At 45.8% G+C, this 23,149-nt stretch overlaps 1 protein-coding gene across 6 annotated transcripts; it reads left to right on the top strand.

Moving 5' to 3' along the window:
- Positions 1-1,659: 1,659 nt before the first annotated feature.
- On the top strand, positions 1,660-22,742 carry il6st (interleukin 6 cytokine family signal transduce). 6 transcript variants are annotated; one of them, XM_011492836.3, is made up of 16 exons: positions 1,660-1,864; positions 2,121-2,195; positions 10,870-11,175; positions 11,350-11,500; positions 11,755-11,909; positions 11,993-12,144; positions 13,408-13,567; positions 13,652-13,731; positions 15,889-16,147; positions 17,701-17,868; positions 19,054-19,155; positions 19,389-19,535; positions 19,612-19,752; positions 20,224-20,308; positions 21,283-21,364; positions 21,478-22,742. In XM_011492836.3, the coding sequence occupies exons 2-16, from the start codon at positions 2,126-2,128 to the stop codon at positions 22,024-22,026; spliced, it is 2,607 nt and encodes an 868-aa protein (XP_011491138.1). In that variant the 5' UTR covers positions 1,660-1,864; positions 2,121-2,125; the 3' UTR covers positions 22,027-22,742. The 6 variants fall into 6 exon arrangements, with proteins under 6 accessions (XP_011491138.1, XP_023816470.1, XP_011491140.1 ...); XM_078955632.1 differs by having other exon boundaries at positions 1,794-1,943; XM_023960702.2 differs by lacking the exon at positions 17,701-17,868.
- The last annotated feature ends 407 nt before the right edge of the window (positions 22,743-23,149 follow it).

The raw sequence follows: 23,149 nt of genomic DNA, 5'->3' as shown, positions 1-23,149 counted from the left end.
GGATAATTGTCAGTATTTTCACCACAAAACAAAACAAACAAAAAAACGATGCTGTGTAGACTGTTTCCCCAAATGTTACTTTTTCTTTTTTAAACTGTTTTCCTCATTGTAAAAGTAAAGAAAAGACACATAATCTAGCCACAGAGAGTCACAAACCTGTGCCCTTTACTATGTGGAACATTATTTTAACATTAAATATACATTAAATAAACACGCATTCTACACTAAAATGCGTGTATATTTACATTATTGGAAAAAAAGCTTTAGATGTTTCACATTTTAATAACAGACCAGTATCCAATTAATTATTGGACATTTATTGTATTAAATTATTGAACTTGTTCATTTTCTAGTAAGAACAAATGAGGATCTTCTGTCTTTTCTTTAATTTGTCTGGTTTTATTAAAAAAGGAAAAGAAACGTCCCCTTTCCCATCATCCCTTTGTTTACACTCTGTCCCGCTAACGTTCAGCCCCTCACACCCCCAGCCTGACATTAATGGTGCAACAAGAATGGTGAGCTCAGACGAGGAAAACAAAGACGCACACAGATCTACTTTACTGCAGGTGGGAGAATCAGAATGGAGCTTGTGGCCCCGCCCACCGTGGCACCTACGTCACCACTGCATTTTTTTCATCTGCTCCTGATTCACACCTATTTAAAATACATTCTCAGAAATGCAATTTTGATCTTAAGGTTCTCCATCATCAGAAAAATGCTACAAAAAGACGTTTAAAAAACAAAAAAACACAATTTTCATTGGAGTGGGTCCTCTGGACTGGACTGGACTGGGTTTTGCCTGCTTTTAACTTGTCAGTTTGTCAAGGACTGTCTAGTATTAGTATATAATCAATGAACTGTTTTCTCTCCACCAGGGAGCCCCCTCCTCTTTGCTCATGACAATAACTGTTGCCGTATACAAGTTAAAAAGAGTGGGACCAAGAATAGAACCTTGTGGTCCACCACATGTCTGTCTGCAACTTTTGGAGGAGCAAGCATTTACATAAAAAGAAAGAAAAAAAAGAAAACATCAGTGATACGACAAAGTGAAAACAGTTCCAGGAAGACTTGAGTGGTTAGAAGAACGGTGTGAACACATGTGTCAGAGGATTCAAACCTTATCCTGTCTGCACTGACTCTGAGGTCACTGCAACCCCGTCCAGTTCCATCTCCGAACCACGACTTGAAACCACAGAGGAACTGAGAAAATATGTGGCTAATGAAGTTAAAATGATTTTGTTGGCTAAAATTTTCTATAGCAAAATCAAAAAAGTAGATATATTGATCTGTGGTTAAAATGTGAAATATCTTAAGTACTCTTCTTCGCAGTGGCTCTGGCCGTCTTTAATTCGGGGATTTTATTGTGAAAAACAATGCAAGCTATCTCTGGATTAGTTCTCTACAGAGCTGGAAGGTTTTGACTGAAATCTGGCAACTTCAACAATTCACCTTTCACCTTTCCTGTCTGCTTCTCTGCCTTTGCTGTGAGTAAAGTGAGCGCGTGCCCGCGTGCCTGTTCCAGTAAACCAGGAGGCGGAGTCAGACCGGAAAACAAGAGTCGAGCGCGTGCGAACTATGACTGTTTTGACTGACAGCAAGTCTGTCCAATGACTGCAAAGGAAGCTCTGTGACAGAAATCAGATCTATAATCGCTGCGGCGCAGTCGCGCGGCTCCGCCCCTATGTCTGCAGCCCATCCGCATGCTGTGAGATCTGCTGTCGTGTTTCTGAGACGGGGGAGTTCAGCCTGACCGGAAAAGGGCGGGTCTGTCCGCGAGGACGGGGCTACGGTGCAGACAGAGAGGGGGTCGCTGTTTTTAGGAATACTCCGAGTTCAGCTGCCATGGTCTCCTTGAGTTTCTGAGGTCAGTTCAGACTATCTGTGTTATGTCTACCGCGGTTCATAGCCGTAAACGGAGCGGCGGGAACTTTTCCTAATGAATTGTAGGTTATCGAATCATCGTGCGCGTGCGAACTTACTCTGTAGCTCGTTCGTGACGAGTTACGCTGTCATATATTTGTTCCACAGTGTCCGTGGAAAGTCCACAGACACTCAGCTTGTGTTGTTCATGAAACAGTTTGTTGGTTTTAACGTATTTGTATTCTTCTGTTTGTCCGTAGTCATCATGGGCGACGTGAGCGCGCTCCCGCTATGCGCGCTCCTCTTCTTGGCCTGTGGGATCCACGCTTATTCCAGTGAGTACCTCCTCACCCCCCCTGCCTTCTAGCTGTTGATCTAGTAGATCACGTGATTGTCCTTCTGCGCGACATGACACGCGGATCCAGATTTTGGTGTTCACCTGGTCTTCTTGCTGCCTTGCTTCTGGGCTCCTGGCTGGGGTTCTTCCACAGGTTCTAGTCAAAGGAACTGGGGAACATTGACAATGAGTTCAGTGTTTCTGAATTTAGTAACAAAGAAATACTGAAATATTTCTATGAAAGTCACAGAGCAGCACTTTGTTTGTCTCATTTTCAAACATAATTGCCAGGGGGGTATTCCAGAAAGCAGGTTATGCTAGCTCCCACGGTAAGTTTGAGGCTAAGGAAGCAGATAACCTCATCTTTCGGTTCCAGAAATGGAGGTATGTTCCAGGGTAGGTCAAGTTGCCATAGCAACTCATGTTCTGAACATAACCTGGTCTGGAGCAGGTTTAGTTGAAGGTTAGTTTGTTTTCAGAGAGGTGAAACAGCATGGCGTGTCCATTTGAAGATGATTTAGTGGATGAAGAAGCTCAGATAATACTTTTTCCACCATGAGAGGGTGATAAGACCACATATGGATGTTGGAAAGATTATTTTACTTTGATCTAACGCAATTATTTGATTCAGTTCAGATTCAAATTAATTCAATTAAGTAGGTGTAACTTTGGTGCTACTGTTAGATCGGCAGCGCAAGGAATTGTGGGATACCATTCCCTTTGCCTGTCTGGATGGATTTGGATACAAGTGTAGGTTTTTGTCTAAATATGTTTAGTTGTAGCAGTTTTACTGTGTGTTGCAGAGTTATTTTCCCCTGTTATGTTTAATTCGTTCTGCGCCATGAGTGAGAGGATGATGAGTATATTTAGCACCACTAGTGCAACGTTATGGTATAAGAAATGAAGGTACAGTCAGAGTTATGATTATGAAACCTTGGGATATATTGTATATCCAGACTATCATTTATTTTAGTATCATTTATTTTAATTTGGTAAAAATGAGAAAATCTGCAGCCTCTAATTTAGACATATGAGAGTTCAAGAAGTACAATAACTTAATATGGAAATACATTTAATTGAATTGGAGTAATTTGACATTTAGATAAACATGTATATTTGAGTTGTAAAAACAACTATTGAGTTGGATAGACGTAAGAAATTAGGTTGAATAAATTTAACTCAATTACTTTTTACCAACTGAATCAATTCATTTAAGTTTTATAATTTGTATATATATATACATCACAATGTAATTGGAAATAAGATCAGAAACTCGTGTGTTTACTTTGTCCGTTCTTTTTCTCCAAGCAGAAACTCTTTCTTTTGATGATGCAGCCATATTACTTTTTTGATGGGCGTATAATCTTCATACGCCGTCAGTTAAATCTCAGCCTCCGTCTCACTGAAGTATAGGGATCTCTTTTTTTCTCTACGCGTTTCCATGGTGACTCGGGATATCGATCTATTGAGAATGTCTTTATGTGCTTGTTTTGCATGTGCATTAACCCAGGGTTACCAAGTGGAGCGTAATTACGCCAACTCATATCCGGTCTTTTGGAACCGACATTCCCAGAGTAAGCAAGTTCAGGCGGATAACTTATAAAAACGCGGATTGCGGTGCTTTTTAGCAACTCGGATCAGAACGAGTGAGGCACTGCAGCTGCACAGCGGCTAATAGGCCGAATGATCTCCTAAACGTGCTTTTATTAATGTTAAGGTTATTATGAAGCGCCTGTTCGCTCATCATTTTAATTTTAATCCGTGTGGTCAGTGCTTTTTCTGTTGAAAAACGAAGCCGGAAGCCAGGATTAGCAGTATGCTAACACGGGCTAACAACATTAGCATGAACATAAATCCATGCGTGAAACGCTACAATCTGCATCTTGGCTGCACGTAAATATGTGGGAATAACATCAGCCTTTATTTTGTCGGGACACGATTGGAAACACAAATGTTTGAATGGTTTCTAAGGACTGAGCGGCCTTTCTGCTTCGAAGCTTACACACTGCGTTAGCTAGCGCTCTGAGCTCTGCCCTGACACACACTTTTACCGCAAGATCCGCTTCTCCTAAATTCCGGTTGCTCGTTCACGTAGAGCTGCGGGACGGATCACAGTCCTAAGTCTCCCACACGTAACAAAGCATCCTTACTTCCCCTCAAACACTAAACTGTAAGTCCGTCTGCTCTGCTAGAGACACGGTCACTCGCTCCACCGGTCTAATCAAACGCAGGGCCGGACCACTTTTCTATTTTTTTTTTTTTAAAAGTCACTTCCCTCAGTTTAGACTGGATCATCGCGGATGAGTCATTATTTGGGAAATAAAATAAAGTAAAATAACGAATAGCAATTATACATGAACGAAAAATTAAAAATAGCCCCCCACCCCCCACCCCCGCCCCACGATATCATCGTCCATCCCGATGGTTGACTGCGAACATCGTCAACTGCCAATTTAGGGGACATCGCCCAACCCTAGTTTCAACCACAGCAAAGACGCCCAGACTGGCTCTGTCACACTACTGTCAGGGCAGCCACATATCATCCAGGCAGGTCAAACCACAGTTCTGGATGGACGTCTGGTCAAAGGGTTGCAAGGCGAAAAAACGGTTCTCCTTGAGCATCCCCAGTCTGGCTCTTTACCCGGTGGGCTCATAGTTAAAAGCTGTCTCGTTAACTTGCCACAACACCGGCCATGTCACCTGCCTGTTGTGGTAAGCAATGAGTCCAGCCATGCCATCCAAATTCCTGCAGATGTCACAATAGCTGAAGCCAGCAACTATCAACATGTCATTTTTAAAGAGCAGAGCACTGCACCAACAATAGAACCAACTTCACAATATAACTTCAAAGACTCACCTATAAGCCCAGAATGGCGACAACTGATAATTAATAAGCTCAACAGCCTCCCTGAAGTCTTCTCAAGACATGATCTTGACTTTGGCAAAACTGAAAAAATTAAACACAAGATCAAACTTTCTGACCCAACGCCATTTAAGCAGAGACCCAGACCCATTCACCACCAAGATGTGGATAGCGTCAGAAACCATTTACAAGATCTGCTGGGATCTGGAATTATCAGAGAATCCACCTCACCATTCGCATCTCCAATTCTTGTTGTGCGTAAGAAGGATAGAGGTGTTCGCCTATGCATTGACTATAGAAAACTAAATTCACAAACATAAAAGATGCATATGCTCTGCCAAAGTTGGAGGACACATTCACTGCCCTCTCTGGGTCAAAATGGTTCACTGTCTTGAATCTAAAGTCTGGGTATTACCAGATAGAAATGGAAGAAGAGGACAAGGAAAAAACAGCTTCCGTGTGCCCCCTAGGGTTATGGGAATTCAATCGCATGCCCCAAGGCATTACCAACGCCCCAAGCACATTTCAACGCCTGATGGAAAAGTGCATGGGAGAACTGAACCTGAGGGAGGTACTTGTTTTCATGGATGATATTATTGATTTTGCTCCAACCCACGAAGAACACGAAGAGAGATTGATAAGAGTTTTAAACAAACTAAAGGAGTATGGTCTTAAACTCTCAATTGATGAATGCATCTTCTTCCAGACCTCTGTCAAATATTTAGGCCATATAGTTTCCCAAGACTGTGTAAGAACAGACCCAGAAAAAACTTCAGCACTCACCAGCTGGCCAGTACCCAAAACCCTGAAGGAGCTACGTTCTTTCCTTGGTTTCGCTGGTTACTACAGGCGATTCGTGAAAGGCTATTCCTTTATTGTTAAGCCTTTGGATGACCTCACTGCCGCATACCCAGCTTCTCAAAAGAGACAGAAACCCCTAATCAAGAAACAAGAATACCACAATCCAAAAGAACCATTTGGAGGTCGTTGGACAGTAAAGTGTCAACAAGCTTTCAACACCATCATCCAGAAGCTCACCTCTGCTCCTGTCCTGGAATTTGCAGACCCCCAGAAGCCCTATCATGAGCATGAGGGGAAGAACAGAGTGGTGGCCTATGCCAGTAGAGGCCTCACCAAAAGTGAATCCAGATACCCACCCCACAAGTTGGAATTCCTGGCCCTCATGTGGGCAGTATCAGAATAATTCAAGGACTACCTGTACGGAGCATCGTTCAAGGTAGTTACGCACAGTAATCCCCTCACTTACCTGCTCACAAGTGCAAAGCTTGATGCCACCAGTTATAGATGGTTGTCTGCTTTGTCCACTTTCGATTTTAAAATTAAGTACAGAGCTGGAAAACGGAACACAGAAGCTGATGAACTGTCGCGTCGACCACACGGTTAACCCTGTGAAGATCCTGTCTCCAACAAAGAGCTATATTGTATTCAGAGGTTCACCCAACATCATGTCAACAGTGACCAGTCCAGCATTGATCAAGCCATCACCAGAGTCATATATGACCGTCACGTGGTTTTTAATACTCTACCAGATCCAGACCGAGCTCTTGTGTTGTCCATTTCCCATAATGCGAACAGTTTGCCAGATGGGTTTACAAATGATTCTCAGTTCACGACCACTGCACTACCCCGGATTTCCACATCTGATCTTGCAGCTAAACAGTGTGCTGACCCTACAATCCAGCATGTCATTGCCCAGCTTGAACACGGACACACGCCACCACCAGCTGTAAAAGACCAACTCCCTGACCTGCCTTTCCTTCGAAGAGAAGTAAACAAAATGGTGCTCCTTAACACCCTTCTCGTAAGAAGACGACAGATCAGAGGGGACATCACCTACCAGCTGGTGCTACAGGAGGAGTTCAGAGCTGTGGTGCTATACCATCTTCATGTCAAGATGGGCCATCTCGGGATTGAAAGGACGCTAGACCTATTTTGCTCCCATTTTTACTGGCCCCGGATGACAGCAGCTGTTATAAATAAGATAGAAACCTGTGAAAGATGTGTCAAGCGGAAGTCACTTATGGAACAAGGTGCACCCCTAGTGAACATCAAAACAACTCATCCACTGGAACTGGTCTGCATGGATTTCCTCTCTCTCGAACCGGATGGAAAGACGAAGGACATCCTTGTAATCACAGACCATTTTACAAAATATGCTGTTGCTGTGCCCACTCCTAACCAGAAGGCCCATACCATTGCCAAGTGTCTGTGGGACAACTTATTTTTTCACTACGGCATCCCGGAGAAGCTTCACAGAAACCAAGGCACAGATTTTGAATGCCCAACCATCCGTGAACTCTGCACAGTGGCAGGAATTCATAAAGTGAGAAAAACGCCCTATTATTCAAGAGGCAACCCAGTGGAAAGGTTCAACTATCACTGTTAGACATGCTCTGAACCTGGTCCACACAAGAGAAACAACACTGGAAAGAATTTGTTAAGCCCCTTGTCCATGCGTGCAATTGTACTAAGAACGACGTTCCAGGATTCTCTCCCTACGAACTGATGTTTGGCTGTCAACCTCGGTTGCCTGTGAACTTGGCTTTTGGCTTGCCCCTGAAGGGGGACTGATCACCCTCCTACAGAGAGTATGTCCAGGTTGCTGAGATCACACCTAGATGAAAACCGACGATTAGCAACTGAGAACACCGCTAAAATCATGCAACGCAACAAAACACGCTTTGACCAACATGTTGTGACTGCAGATCTGGACATCGGAGAAAGGGTCCTCATCAGAAATGTGCGCCAGAGGGGTAAACACAAATTGGCTGACAAGTGGGAGTCAACAGTTTTCATCGTGGTAAGGAAAGCAGAAAACCTCCCTGTTTACACAGTCCGACCCGAAAACCAGCCCAAACCCCTTCGTACCCTACACAGGGATCTTTTACTGCCTGGTGGATTCCTACCCTCACCTCAAGAGAAACTCCCCAAGCAGCGTACCAGAGCACCCTCTGTATCTGCACCTGCCAGATGGGTTTACCAGTAAGCTCCTCAATTCTAGACACACCTGCCATCCAGCAACCAGATGTCAGGTTTGAGCCACCAGAAACAACCTTACCTGCGGAAAACTTGCCAGCTGTCGAGTCAACCGCTTTCTCAATACCCGCTGTTGCCGCTCTGTCACCTGAATCAATTGTACAGACCAACACAGAAGACGAAGTGACAGAACCCAAAGAAGAACATGTGGCTGTAGAAATTGTAAAACCAGACCCTCAATCAGAACCAGTTGACCCTATTGGGATACCAGATGCCATCACACAGATTTTGGATCCCATAAATCAACCTGAAACCCATGCTGAACTCCCCTCACTGTCTGTGTCCGAAACCTCTCAGTCCTGAACAGCCATCTCTCAGGCGGACAGAAGACAGAGACTCCAGAAGACAGCATGTGCAGGGACGTAAATGTGAACGGGTGGGGGGGCGTGTAACCCGGATCAATGTCCCACTTGCATCAACAGATTTGGAACACGAATAAGTCTTCTGTAGATTAGAGCAAGCTAAGCAAGAATTACACTTTGTTCAGACCCCCGAGTGACCAACACTCAAGTTGTGCCAAAGGACCTCTGATTGCGTCTGTACATTGGCTTTGCATTGAAATTGCCCCTGCTGCGCAAATCACATTCGATATGAATGTGACTTTATGGGTGGAGCAGATGATGGCAAACGGTCAACCCTCTGTGGTGCCGTCGACACAGCCCAGCTGTTGTGCTCTAAATGGGAGTTTTGTAGTTTTTCAGCAGATGAAGTTGACGTCTTTGAAGCTTTCTAATGACCCAGCGGACACTGGACCCTTTCCCCAGGATTTGTACATAATTGCAGTTCGGGTTTTTTGAGAATTGGAACCGTTTCCGAGTTCAAGATAGATTTTTCTTAAAAAAATATTTGGGGCTTAGAGTGATGACATCACAGTATAGGGGGGGGGGGGGCTGCCTTTTTTGGAAAGAATAGTAATCTGTAAGAGCTGTTGTTTCTCCAGATCATTTTGTCGTTCATTCAGGATAATTTTGAACGAAATAAAGAAAAAATTACTACCATAAAGCTTTAATTCACAAACATTTCAGAATTAAGTGCCCGTTTACCGCGTTGGCGTGAAGCCTTGGCGAACTGTTACAAACCTGGGGTTCTGCTCCTTTGTGGAGAAGTAATCCACTTGAAAGATGAAGCAAGTAGGCTTGGGCAAAAAAAATCGATTGAATGAATTAATTCAAAATTTTTATTAGGGGGATTTTAAAAAATAGCTAAATCGAGTTATTGTGTAATGGCACATTTTTGGCTCACCAGAGCTTCCGTACCGATAGCAGAACCGTTGATGTCAGATCTTACGCATACTGTGGTCTTGAAGAATGTTGCCCAATACCAGAGCTCGATACCCATCCCTAGGAAAGTGGCGCGGTGGAGAAAAATCACCGAAGCGGTCGCTTTGCATACAGCCAAAGACATGTTACCCATATATACCGTGGAGAAAATGGGGTTTCTTAATTTAATTAAAACCTTAGACCCCAGATATGAGCTGTATTGTTAAGCAAGGAGTTGTTACATCAAAGACGGATTCAGCTGACATAGCCACTCATGTTCATGGCACAAAATCAATGTTTGCCCACATTTGTAGTCCAACTGTGACAAGAACAGGCAGCAGGCAAGTGGGGCACGTTTATTAGCTCAGCTAAAAGTCCATAAAGCTGAATCAGGGTCAGGCAGGCAGGAGTCAATGACACGCATGAGAGCATCAGAGGAGAGACGGGAGTAGTCAGGATCCAGGCGGCCAGCAAACCGAGGCAGAGGCAAAACAGGGTCAGGAAACAGAAGATCAGGTCCAAATACATCGCTCAGTAATGGAGGCATTGCGGCACAAACAATACTTCACACTGAGTGAGGCTCGGGCAGTGCTTAAGTGTGCTGTGAGTGATTTGGCAAATGAGAGTCAGGTGTGCGGCATCCAGGAAGTGCACACTGGGGTTGCTGGGAGATGTAGTGGACAAGTGGAGACGATTCCTGCTGGTGACCAGAGGGGGAGACGGAGCTCTGACTTCTGGCACCTACCTGATGAGCAGCACAGCAACACGCATCAGTACCTGATGTTTATCCAGTCATGCTGCTCAGCCGAGGATCTGAAGGCTCTCAGGGGCCTGATCCAGGCCTGCATCCACCACGATTCCTGCCATGTTTCCCACAACGTTTCTGAGGAGTAAAACCCAGAGAACACATTTAAACACAATGGAACATGGCTGCAAATAGTTACCTACAGAACAGAACCAATTTAGGGATACACCTGCGCACCCTTGGGGAACCTGGTTTCAGACTCCAAGGTCCAATCTAAAAGCTCTGAGACACTAATGTTGAAAGAAGACTTCTGTTTGTCACATTAAAGGGATTTGCAGACTGATCTAGACAGAGAAGAAAGCGTGTAAAAGATGTATACAAAAACAGGTTTGATGGGAATCCCTGCTGTGGTTCAGTGATGCGGTGGTCAGAACCTTCTAGGACCAGCAGCAGACGTAGCTGAAGTGCAGATCTGGCTATCAGTCCGTCTGATGGCACGACTCCAGATCAGCAGCTGTAAATAAATCTGAGTTATTGTTATCTGACTTTGAGGTTGAGTCTGCCAGACTGTGGCAAACCAACCACTCAACTGTTTCTGAATAATCAGCTTCCTCTTTTTCCTGCAAGCACAACTGTACAGAGAATGAGAGGCATCGAGTTTTTAGTCTAGGTTTCTGTGACTGGCATTAAGTGTGTTCAGGCGTGCTGCTGCTGCATGTCAGCATCCTCCTGTTTCTGTTTTCTTCAGATTTTCAGAGCCACTTGCTGACGTTGCCACAGAATCCGGTGATTGAGATCGGAACCAACTTCACAGCGACATGCCTGATCTCCAACACAGTGGAGGTCACTGCGGACGATCTGTACTGGAAACTGTCCAATGTGACCATTCCCAGAGATCAGTACCGGAAGGTCAACAGCACTGCCCTGAGCGTGACGGTCCCCATCACAAAAGACATATCAGAGGAGTGGCTGTTCTGTTACTGCAGAAAAAAGTCCAGTTATGTGGTTTTGAACGAAGGAAAGTTCATTCACGGCATCTCACTCAGAACCGGCTGTGAGTTCTCTCTTCTGCATTTCAACATAATAATAGCAAACATCAATGCTGGCTGTAAAATAATGTCAGGTCAAGCACTCTGTGCCCGCCGGGTTTCCACTATCTATGACCATGAGGATCAGAGAGGCTGCAGGAGAGTATCTGATGCAGTGCTGCTGTTTTCTGTGGTTCCAGATCGTCCGGAGAAACCGGAGAACCTAAGCTGCATTTCCTTCCAGAAGGAAGACAAATCCTTCCCGTCCCTGCAGTGTAGCTGGGGAACGACGAGACGTCAGACCCCGACTGTTCCCGTACATTTCACGCTCAAAGTGATGCAAGTCCTCAGGTGAGTGCAGGTTCCTGCTGAGCAGCTTGACTGGCTCTATGTGCTGTTGGATGGCAGGTGGGGGCCCCCTTTCAACTGTGGAGGCCTTCATCTGAACAGTCTGATTACAGAGACTACCTGCCCCAGCAGCACATGTGCAGGGAGGGGAGGGGGCATTAAATGTTGACGTTGTGGTGGGTTAGTTGGGACAATCCCCAGAGGCCTGTGAGAAAAAATCCTCCCGGTGATCTGACTGAGGCGTCTTCTGTTCACAGCAATCAAACTAGCAGTACCACCACCAAGGATCACTGGGCTGAGGTGAAACTCAGCCCCTACCCCTTTCACATGGAGCTGGAGGTCTGGGTGGAGGCAGTGAACCAACTTGGAGCAGCAGAGTCTGTGCACCTCAGAAAAGAAGCTCAGCACTTTGGTGAGTGATGGTCTCCCTCTTAGTTTCCAACTGTGTGGAGGAGGAACAGCCCCGTTCAGACGTCTGCTCTGCTCCTGTTTCAGTGAAAACAAACCCTCCAGAGGTGACGGTCACCTCAGAGAAAAGCTTTCCCACCTCTCTGCTTCTGAACTGGACTCCCCCCGTTAATCAAGTTTGTGTCAAATTGACGTACCAAATCCGGTTCTGCTCGCCCAAATCTCCCGGCTGGTCCCACGTGAGTATGAGGCGTCAGCCAGAGAAAACAACTTCATTCTGGCTCCAACTAAATGAAGTCAATTCAGTCACCATTTGTTTTCACCGTGATGGAGCCAGGCCATGTCAGCGCGAACTTATTGGTCCAAATCGGTCTTAGTTTCTGTGGCAACTACTCTCACCAATCAGGAGGAAGCTTGTTTAAAGGCCACACCCCTACCACTGGAAAGTGGGTTACATAAGGGCCACATTTAAAAAGGCTCAAAAAGAACCTACACGACGAGACTTGATGGCTAAAATTCCTAAATTCAGAAAAAATCTCTGAAAACATGGATTTTTGATTTCTCTTTAGCAGCATTTATGAAAGTGAATGGAAATATCCTGTGGAGCGCAAACAAAAACTTCTGCAGTGCACCAACCTTTTAATTGCATCACTTCTCCTGTAATTTGAAACTTTGTTTGTCCCATCTGAACGCTCTAAAACATCCAGATGGGACAAATATACTTTAAAGCTTTTTATAATCTTAGTGGTCGCACGGCCGTCGGAGTGGAATCGCCACAGTTGCTGCAGGATGTGAGACCTGCTGGTGACGTAACCCGAGACTAAAATTTTACCGTGGAATCGCGTGCAAACCTAGTCATTTAACCTAAACTGCCGGGCCGTGGACTCGGACCGGTCCGTGGATCAATTGGCACCGGGCCGCAGAAGAAATAATTAATTATACCTGTTGTTGTTTTTTTTTCTCTTTTAAATCTCAACAAACTTTGATTTTGAAAAATCTTTTATTTTGAACAATAATCGGATTCCCTTAGCTACACTTTCAATCACTTGACTACGTCTGAAGGATCTTTTATTCTGAAACGTCGTTAGTTTTGAAGATGACCGGATTAATTTCAGTCACTCAAAGCAAGTGCGGCGGCGTGCAACACGGGAAAAGTTGTACGTGGAACGTTTCTTTGCAAACGGATGAAGGATAAGTGCAGGAACAGAAGAACAGACGGAAGAAGAGCTTTAAAAACAAAGAGGAGAACACTGCTCTGAAAGCTAGCTTAGCTAATGTTTTGATGTCATTTCTAATCAGTTCTTAGTTTTTAGGAATAACGTTCATTTCAATGGCGGTGTCAGAACTACTGTCCACACAAAAAGTCAAGGTGGTTACCGGCGGTCAGTCGTCTCAGAACCAAGTCACTATCCAGCAGCGTGTGGTCCCAGAAACGTCTCGCTGCTTTCCTGTGTCTGCGAGTGCAGGGGGGCTTACTCAGACATGATCTGTGTGTTTTGCAGGTGCCTTTACCAGACATTAATGACCAGACGAACTTCAGACTGCAAGGCCTTCGAGCTTACACGCCATACACGGTTCAGGTCCGCTGCAGAGACGTGGAGAACCTCCACGGTTACTGGAGCGACTGGAGTCAGAACATCACCACCACAACCCCAGAAGACAGTGAGTGCCCCAGCTGCACTTCAAAGCGCCACCCTAACCTCACTCCTCATTCATTTCTCTCCACTTTTGCCGCCGTTTGACCAGAACCATCAAGTACGCCGGATTTGTGGAGAACCGTGGTTTATAACGGCACCAGTGAGCGACTAGTCCAGATCATTTGTAAGGTAAAGCCCCCTGCCGCAGCCCGTCAGAATAATTATGAAGGAATCATGGCTGGAGTCCTCAGTTGAATGCTGGGTAATTGGCCAAAAACTTTGTTGGGAAGTGATTTGAGGAACACGCATGGGTGCAGATCTTCCAGGTGATCGGCAGGCAAAAAAAGGATTTCGGATATTAAAGGATATCGTAATTGACACGCACTTCTGACGCACAGGTGATGCTGCTGTACCTCCCGCTGCACGCGTCTTACTGACCAGGGTGTGCACGTGACACGTTAGTGCCCGTAGGATGTTTGTGACAGTCAGACAACACACAAAGCGCACACACTCGTCACATGAACAGCACCAATGTCCCTGTGCATTGTGCAGGGTTCAGGGGGGGTAGAAAAATGTGTATGACAGGTCTGCGTTTCACCTACTGCCCCCTTACTTACCACGATCTACCTCCACATTTCCTCTGGGCCCATTTTTGCCCCGCAGACAGCCCGTATCCACCCATAAGGGCAGTTGTGACGGAGGCTTTACACAACATTGTGTACTTCTTTAGCTTTTTTTGCAATCTGAAATATATTTTCTTTGCTTTTGGTTCCTTTATTTGAGGTATTTTCGTCTGTCCTCATTTACTCTGCAGAACTCTGTGCAGAAATGCTTCACTTCTGTCTAGCGCAGACCTTATATGGGCTTCCATGCACGTGTGAACACACAAACAGGCACTACCAACACAAATCCAGGCACAATTGTACATGAAGGAGACGCCTGCTGAGTTTCACTCCTGTTATTTTAGAAGTTTTTGCTGCGTTTCCTGTCAGCTCAGGACCTCCAGCACTATTTCCAGGCATAACACACTCCTGTTTGTCTTTGAGAATTTGTTTTGGTGCTGTTATCATTCAAATCTCTTTTTTCTTTTAAATATTAGGTTTTATGAGACGTGCCACTCTATTCTGTTTTTTCTCAGTTAACGTGGCCTTTACTTTGTAACTCTACTTATTCTGCAGCTTCTGGACTTGTGTTTCTGACTGCGCTCAGACTTGTGTGAACTCTTTTGTCCTCAAGCGGCTCTGAGTTTGTCTTTGCTCTGTAATCATTAACAAGCCGACTCACGTCTGGGCTCTACGGTGGCCCAGAGGGGCAAGACACGTTTACATGTAAGATACAACAACAACAAATCCCAGTACAAATGAACAAACATTGAGACACAACAGCAAATGACTGAACACATTACCAACTACTGAATCACCAAAAGCAATCCCGTTACAAATGACCAAATCCAGAACTCCGCAAATCCAGAGACACGGCTTCTAACAGAAAGTTAAAACGTCCTGAATCCTGGAAGTGACGTAATATAAAACCAATTTAGTTTTTTTTTTAAAGTTATTTATGACTGATTTCTTTATGTAGACATTATAAATACATAAAACGGTCGAACTGCATTTTTTTAAATTGGATTACGACAATAAAAATTACAGCAATGTTTAATTAGCAAGGTAAAGGTTTGACGTCTCTTCCATTATTGTTGTAAATTTTATTCTCGTGATACACTTTACAAAAATGCTTTTGGCCTGTTTCGTGTATTTATAATGTCCCCATAAAGAAATCAGTAATAAGTAACTTTTAAAAAAATCATACATGATTGGATTTATATAATGTGCCTTTCTGTTAGAAGCCGTGCCTCCGCTTTCGTTGTTGTGTGTCAGTATTTGTTCATTTGTACTGGGATTTGCTGTTGTTGCTGTGTCTTACCTGTAAATGTGTCTTACACCTCGGGGCCACCGTAGAGCTGTGAGTCAAAAGGACACAAAAAAAAAAGGTTAAAGTCCCGCTCTGATCAACTTTTGATTAATTGTTAAAGCCTTCCCATTGGTGTGGACTTAATCCATCACTTCCCATCATCCATTGGTGAACATCCTCTTCCACTAGCTTACAGCCCCTCACACCCCAACCTAACATTAGTGGCGCAACAAAAATGGCGAGCCATATCAGAGCTTTCCATCCGTCCAGTTCTGATCCAGATTCCAGGTCAGACGAGGAAAAACAAAGACGTTCATGGATCTGTTTGTCTGCTGGTGGATGATCAGAATGGAGAAGAGCAGCCGTGGAGTGGGTTTGCTCTGAAGACTCCTTTAAGCAGCTTTTTTACCTTTAGCTTGCGGTTCTCCTCTCCAGGATCCTGAATTCCCAAATGGGAGGATAACGAGATTTGACGTGAAGGTTGAAAAGCAGAGGGACAGAGCGTGGAACCAAAGCGGGGGCTGGAAGAGCGTCCTGGTGAACCGGTCTGAGGCAGAGGAGGGGGAGACGAGCCTCACTCTGCTGGAACAGATCTCTCTGTCTAACCTGGAGTCGGTCAAGGTCTCCGTGGTGGCCGTCAACTCTTTGGGGAGGTCTCCAGAGGCCTCCTTAATCCTCCCTGTCAAACTACCGGGTAGGTGAGGTGTGATTGATCAACAATAGCAAATCTGCTCTGAAGTGTATTTTGTCAGTCATAATTGTGGAAGCTCTGGTCGATGTTTTTGCATAATGCTTTGAGACTGCCTCGGTTTCATCTGGGACTTCAGAAATATCTCAGAACATGTAGACATGGAGGCTTTTTCATTGGTTCTGCGGTCAGATTTATTTGCTTGTTGCAACTGCGTTCACAGAGAACGCCGTTCGCGCTTGCGTTGACCGCCTCGACTTGGACGCACGGTTAACTCGCTGCTTGACGTCTATCAAAAAATGTGTTCATAAACAAGACGCCTCAGACAAGTGTGGGAGGAGCTACCGCCAAATGCTTTGATCCTGGTTCTTACCTGGAGCGGTGTTTGTGTTTATCTTATTTCCAACGCGTGGAAGGCACGGATGACGTTGATCAGATCAGGTTTACTTATTTGAAAGAATTCTACAAAAGCATCGGTAATCATTCAGAGTCTTGTCCGTCTCTGTGAGCCGGTTTGATGACCTGCTGTCCCGCATTAGTCTGAGGAGGAAAACAATTCAATTCAAACTAGAAGGAGCTGGATTTCCAGAAGAAAATACAGGGTTGAATGGTATGAATGAAAATGAAACTTAAAGGGTAATATTTGGCAAAAAAATAAATAAAGAAATGATTAAAGTTGACCATAAATTAAGTGAAAACATCACAATTACAAAAAAGATATTTCTGTGAGAAATGCCAGAGCCGGTATTGAACCAGCGAGCTTCTGCACCAAGGATTCTCCATGTGTTTCAATGGAGGCAGAAATCCTAGAATATCTTGAAAAGTTCAAGGATTTAAAGAACTAAAAGTCATAGCTGGAAAAAGATTAAAGATCTAAACATTTGAATAGTTGAATGGTTAAAATATCTGTAAAATTGTAAGTTTTTTTTAAGCAGCAAGAAATGGTGCAAGAGACTATAATGAAGAAAGAGAAACTGGAAAACGATGGGTTGAATGTTTCAGCATTTAACCCATTAGAGAATCTTTTTGTTATTTTTATTGTTGTCTTGGACAAGAACAATCAAATTCTCCTCCATGTTGGGTTTGGACTCCACCTACTGATTACATCATCAACACGTCACAGGCCAAAGCGGAGTTCCTGATTGGTTGACGTGTCTTCTTCACCAAAGCTCAGATACTTAAACTCTTGACCAAATTGCACCACGATGGAACGGCCTGCTGCCAGACCGCCGCGCTCGACGCTCAGATCGCACCGCAGGACCTTGGATCCCATCTGCGTATTGACGTAACGTTGACTAGACGCCCCTGATGTGCAAATCACATTCGGTGTGAACGCAGCCTAAGCCTGACATCAGCACTATTATGTGCCTCATGTTTGTTTTATTAAAACCTTTAGACATTTTTGTTGTTGGACGCTTTAATCAGAATAGAAAAGGGTCGATTGGCCTTCAAAGGTGTTGTTTTGGTGAAAAGGAAACTGCAGATTCTGTGAATGAGTGACACGCGGCTGAGGCTCTCCCGGCGCCGCACAGCTCTGATCGTGTTTGTGTCGATCACAGACCACGCCCGTGTGGAGGAACTGAAGGTGTGGCCCCACGAGGGCCAGCTGGTGGTGGAGTGGAAACCCCTCCGCAACAAATTGCTGTCGGGGTATGTGGTGGAGTGGCTGAGTGACGGCAGGCTGGACTGGCGGCGAGTGAGCAAGACGAGCAACCGCACACTCACAGGTACCGGCGTCCTGCACACTCAGACTGACACGACCACGTGCACTCTCTTCCCACATGCACGTTCCTAAAATACAGAGATCACGGATGACCAGCTCTGCCGGGTGACGTCTTTGAATAGTGGAGGAAAAGGCAGCAGTAATGGGCGGTTCCTCACTTTGTGACATCACAATGTGAGGACCCGCCCATTTTTGTGGGTTGGGAGGGGCTGGTGCTGAGAGATCTGTGACTGGATCTAAATATATTTCATGAGGAAATAATATTATAATACATTTAAAAGCTCATAAAAGTGGATTTTGCATGTTATAGGTCCTTTTAAAAAAACTAAAATGAAATAAGTAAATAAAACAATGATCTCTCCAAGGCAAACTGAAAAAATAAATGATTACATTGATATGATCTAGTTGTGAAAAGTCATCATTACATTCATGCTAAAAACGATTATGGAAGAAAGTTCTTGATATCGATTGTAATGGAGAAATTAAATTAAAAATGGCTCTGAAGATCCTAAAGTCACCAAACTTTATCATCTTACTGCAACAAAGATTTCATAGAGAAAATGTCACTTCTATTTAAAGAAACATGGATCATAATTAATCCAAAAGACTTTTAGTTTTAACGCAAGTTTTCAAACTTTCTCACATGACTAATTATCCACTATTTTTACTTCTTTGTAGAAAAAAAAAGTCTGGTTCAGTGTTGCAACTATTTTTACTTGATTGTTGAAGCTACTTCAAAGAGGTGTTCTGTTTTAGTTTGAAATGATAAAAGAAGAAGAATGAAATAAAAATGGGGAGCAGCCTGGATCAGTTTATAATGTTTTTCAAAAACATTATTGGTATCGGTTTGGGACTGATCCCTTTAAGGAGATGGTTGATGCAGACCCATTTCTCTCAGGACCTGGTGCCGTTCTGTGCAGACACTGCCCTCTGCTGGTCGCACGTGGCTTTGATTTTCTGTTTTTCTTTTAAAGCCCTACTCAGATCATCCATTGATCTTTGTTAAAACTGTTCCCAGTGGGTCTTTTAATTATGCAGTTTTAGCCGGTTGGTTGGAGCAGGGCAACCCCACCCCCACTTCCCTTCTCATGGGGGCGGGTCTTTACCAGAACAGCTGACCTCGTGTTTGCCTGTTCTTTGATAAGTCGGACTGGAAGCAGCGGGTTAACATCTCTTCCCACCCCTCCAGGGAGGCTGGATCCCTTCGTGTGCTACACCGTTTCCGTCTATCCCGTGTTCTCCAGAGCGATCGGGAAGCCGGTTCAGATGTTGGCTTATGTGGAACAAGGAGGTGAGACTTAAAAAAAAAGGTCTGGTGTTTGTTCTGTTTACATCTGACCTGCTTCAGCCACAGTTGAGCTGTTCAGAGAAAATCCTGATGTTTCCCTGAGGGGAACCGAGCCGTTGTCCTGTGAGAAACACAGAAATAGGATGGCGGCGGCAGAGAGCCTCGTCATCCTCGGCTCTGTTTACCCTTTGACAGCTGAGCTGAAGGTTTCTGATGAAGATGTCGTTTGGCTGCAGCTCCCCTGCGGGGCCCGACACTCAAGCTGAACGGGAAACCCGGACACAACGAGGCGGAGCTGGTGTGGGAGGAGATCCCCCTACGGGACCGACGAGGCTTCATCACCAATTACACCGTCTTTTACAAATTGGGGGAGGAGATTCGAGGTAGGACCTCTGCTGACCTCTGCAGCTCCAGCTCCCTGCTGGATCAGACTCTGAGTGTGTGCTGTGTTCCCTGCAGAGGTGCCCGTGCCCGCCAACTCCACGTCGCTTAAGTTGGAGTCTCTGATGGGGGACTCCCAATATGAGGCGTGGGTGCAGGCCTCCACCGCGGCCGGCTCTACCAACGGCTCTCACCACTCCTTCATCACCATGAAATACGGTCAGACGCTGGCTGAATGTTCACGTTTCTTTACTGTTGGTCGGTCTCTACGTGTACGGACGTAGAACATCTCAGCTGATGAGGGAAGCAGCTCCAAATAGAAAAGCCACAAAAAATACTTGATGATTCTGTCGTGAAAAAGTTCTGTTGAGTGTCTTGGTTCTGGACTGTACTGCCGTGTCAAACACTCTGGAGGGTTCAGGTTCTGCCGTCCAACAGCCATCCGTCTAAAACAGAATGTTCAGGAAACCTGGAGGGTTCAGGCTCTCATTCGGGTGTTTGGTGGGACGGACCACCAAGGCTGCAACATTAGCCAGGGGGAAGGGAGGCGTGGCCAGAATCACGCCGGTTCTGTAGAAATGCAGAACCCCTCTGGGTCATCGGCTCTTTCGGGCTCCAAACCAGAGAGGGGGGGGGCATCCTGCAGACAAGATCCTGGGGGCATCTATTGAGTCTCTTTTTTCCCCACAGCTGCTGGAACCATCGAGGCCATCTCATTGGGGGCCGGCCTGGTCATTCTTCTGGTTTTCCTGCTCGGCATCTACAAGAGGGAGTTGTAAGTCGTCTTCCACCCCCCCACCCCCCAGCTTTAATTATGATCTTTAGACCAGTGTTTTTCAACCTTTTCTGAGCCACGGCACACTTTAACCTTAAAAAAAATCCCGCGGCACACCAGCATCCAAAAAAAAAAAAAAAAAAGGAGAAACTCATAGTCTGTATTGATCTACAGTCCCTCCACAATCTCACATGCATTTTTGTGATAATTGTGGCAGAAAAAGCTGGAAACTGCAGCTGTTTTTTTTCTAAAAAATGCAATAAAAGTTAAGTTAGAAGATTTAAAAACAGATTGATGTGTGTTTGTTGTTTCAAGACGTTTAACAACAGATCTCCTTGTGCGCTGTCAATCTCATGACCCAATGCATCATGGGAGATGTAGTGCATAAAACGGCCGGAGATCGGTTTTCGGAGCTTCATTGTTTTGTTCACTTGTTCCACGGTCTGATACCGGATTCTGTGCAAAGCTACACCGCTAAAGACGAGCTTTAGCTGCTATTTTTGTTAGAACTGAGCGACTTTACGAGCTAAATCGGGACAAGGAAGTGAAGACTTTAACCACGTCTGATTGGTCAGACTGATGACATGTGATTAAGCTCCCCAAGAATGATTGGTGGAGACAGTTAAAGGGACGGGACTTTTCCAAAATACAGCCGAAGGTGCAGCTGAATCGCGGTACTGTACCGTCATTCTTATCAAAATGTCTTTAATAAAATAAAATAAACGCAAAGAAAATGTATTTTACATCTTTTATATTCCTAACTCCTCAGTGTTTTATCAGGGCCTGTTTGGATGAACAGAGAGCTAAAATCCTGGAGATGGGAAATGTTTTTAGATCAGTTAATGAGGGCAATTTCCCACGGCACACTAGTGTGCCGCGGCACACTGGTTGAAAAACACTGCTTTAGACGTTTGTGCACCTATGTTGGGCCGATGCAGGCGTGCACGGCTCTAATGACCTCTGTTCGCCTGCAGCCTCGTGAAGCGCCTGTGGCCTCGGGTCCCTGACGGCAGACAGAGCTCCATCGGGACCTGGTCTCCGGACTGCTCTATGAAGGTAGAGTCTGACCCGAGGAGACCTGCTGGTTCTGAAGCGGCGGGGGTTTGAAAATACCTCACCAGCTGCTGTCTCCGCCTCCCGACGCTGACGCGAGTCTGTTTGCTCCCCAGGCGGAGCCGCCAAAGGAGAGCTGTGTCTCTGGAATCAGCGTGCTGGTGTCCATGTGCGAGTCCCAGAGCGGCTTCGAGGAGGACAAGGCCAGCCTGTCCCTAAGGAAGGACAAGTACACGTCAGAGGAGCACAGCAGCGGCATTGGCGGCTCGTCCTGCATGTCTTCCCCCCGTCAGAGCGTGTCGGACAGCGACGAGGGCGCCGACATGGCGGACACCACCGCCAGCACCGTGCAGTACTCGTCCGTCGTGGCCTCCAGCGCCTACAAAGGCCAGACGCCCGGCTCTCAGCCGCAGCACTCGGTGTTCTCCCGCTCGGAGTCGACGCAGCCGCTGCTGGATTCCGAGGAGACCGTGGACATGTTTGTGCAGGAGGCGTCCGGACGCTTTGAGCGCCTCGCCCCGCAGGACATCACCTGCTCAGAGGTGTTCGGCCCGCCGGACGGCGAGCAGCTGGACTGCTGTCAGGAAGCAGACGAACTGCAGGCGGACGGGCGGACGGCGCCGTCCAGCTACATGCCACAGCTTGGGGGCTATAAGCCACAGTGAGGACCCCCGCCACTGGCCGGGGGCGTGTGCCTTCCGTGTTTAGCAGCGACAATGACTGCAGACAATGACTTGGCATTTAATCTCACCTTTGACTCAAACTCACCTCATGTGCACGCCGTCAGCCACACCCCGTGGAGGACAACCTTCAATCTGGGACACCGCTGAGCACCGCTGAGCAAGGCATTACTTTTAACCTGCACGGAAGCTTTCTTTCACTTGTAAACACTCCATTTGAGACGTGCTTGCAAAAGATCAATAAAAGGTTCTTTTAGCCATTTTCTGTGCGACTGTGGCAGCGTCAGAGAGGTGGCGCCGCTCCTTCCAGAGGTGAGCGTCTGCTGGGACATACCCGTGCTTCAACCCAGGACGGGGGCAGGTGGAGTGCGCCAAGTAGGTCAGATGAGCTCTGCCTGTAGAGCCTACTTAGCTCCGCCTCCACCTGCTGGTTCTCCAGACCATTGACTGTATGTGAGAACTGGACTGAGGGACCCCTCCACCCTGGCGTTGCAAACAGGAAGTACGCCGACTCTAAGACGCCATAATCCCAAAGACTTGTATAGGGGAATAAACGGCTGTGACTCTTTCTGTTGGTCAGAAGAACCATTCTGGCTCCGATACTTTTTGTCAACGAGTTCTTGATAATCCTCATTTGTTTGTTTTTTATGTAGTGCAAGTTATTCACGTAATAAACCGACCAATCAGGTGCCTCAATAAAAGCATGTGGTCTCGTGTCAAATGTTTGATTGACAGACTCTCCCGAGCCTGCTTGTAGTGGTAGGGGTGTGGCCTTCCAACAAGCTCACTGCTGATTGGCAAGAGTGATCGTCATAGAAACCTTCACTTGGTCCAATCTCTGCTTACTGACGTCCGGTTCCAACATGGCGACATCCTTATCGCAAAAAAAAAATGGCGGCTGATCCGCTGAATGGGTGATGTCACACCCACTCGGTCCAGTTCTCATTTACAGTCAATGGGACTCGAACCATCAACGAAGATGACGAAACCTGGTTTGTCTTTCCTTCAATGGTGTCAGATGTTTCAAAACACAGATTTATTTTTACTGATAAAAAAAATACAGATCAAATCGTTTCACTTGGATGAGAGGAAATCCGGGTTTGAGAGA

Source organism: Oryzias latipes, chromosome 12 (assembly GCF_053564925.1).
Source record: "Oryzias latipes strain Hd-rR chromosome 12, Olatipes_Hd-rR_3.1".
Taxonomy (NCBI): domain Eukaryota; kingdom Metazoa; phylum Chordata; class Actinopteri; order Beloniformes; family Adrianichthyidae; genus Oryzias; species Oryzias latipes.
This window is presented reverse-complemented; position numbering and strand designations above follow the sequence as displayed.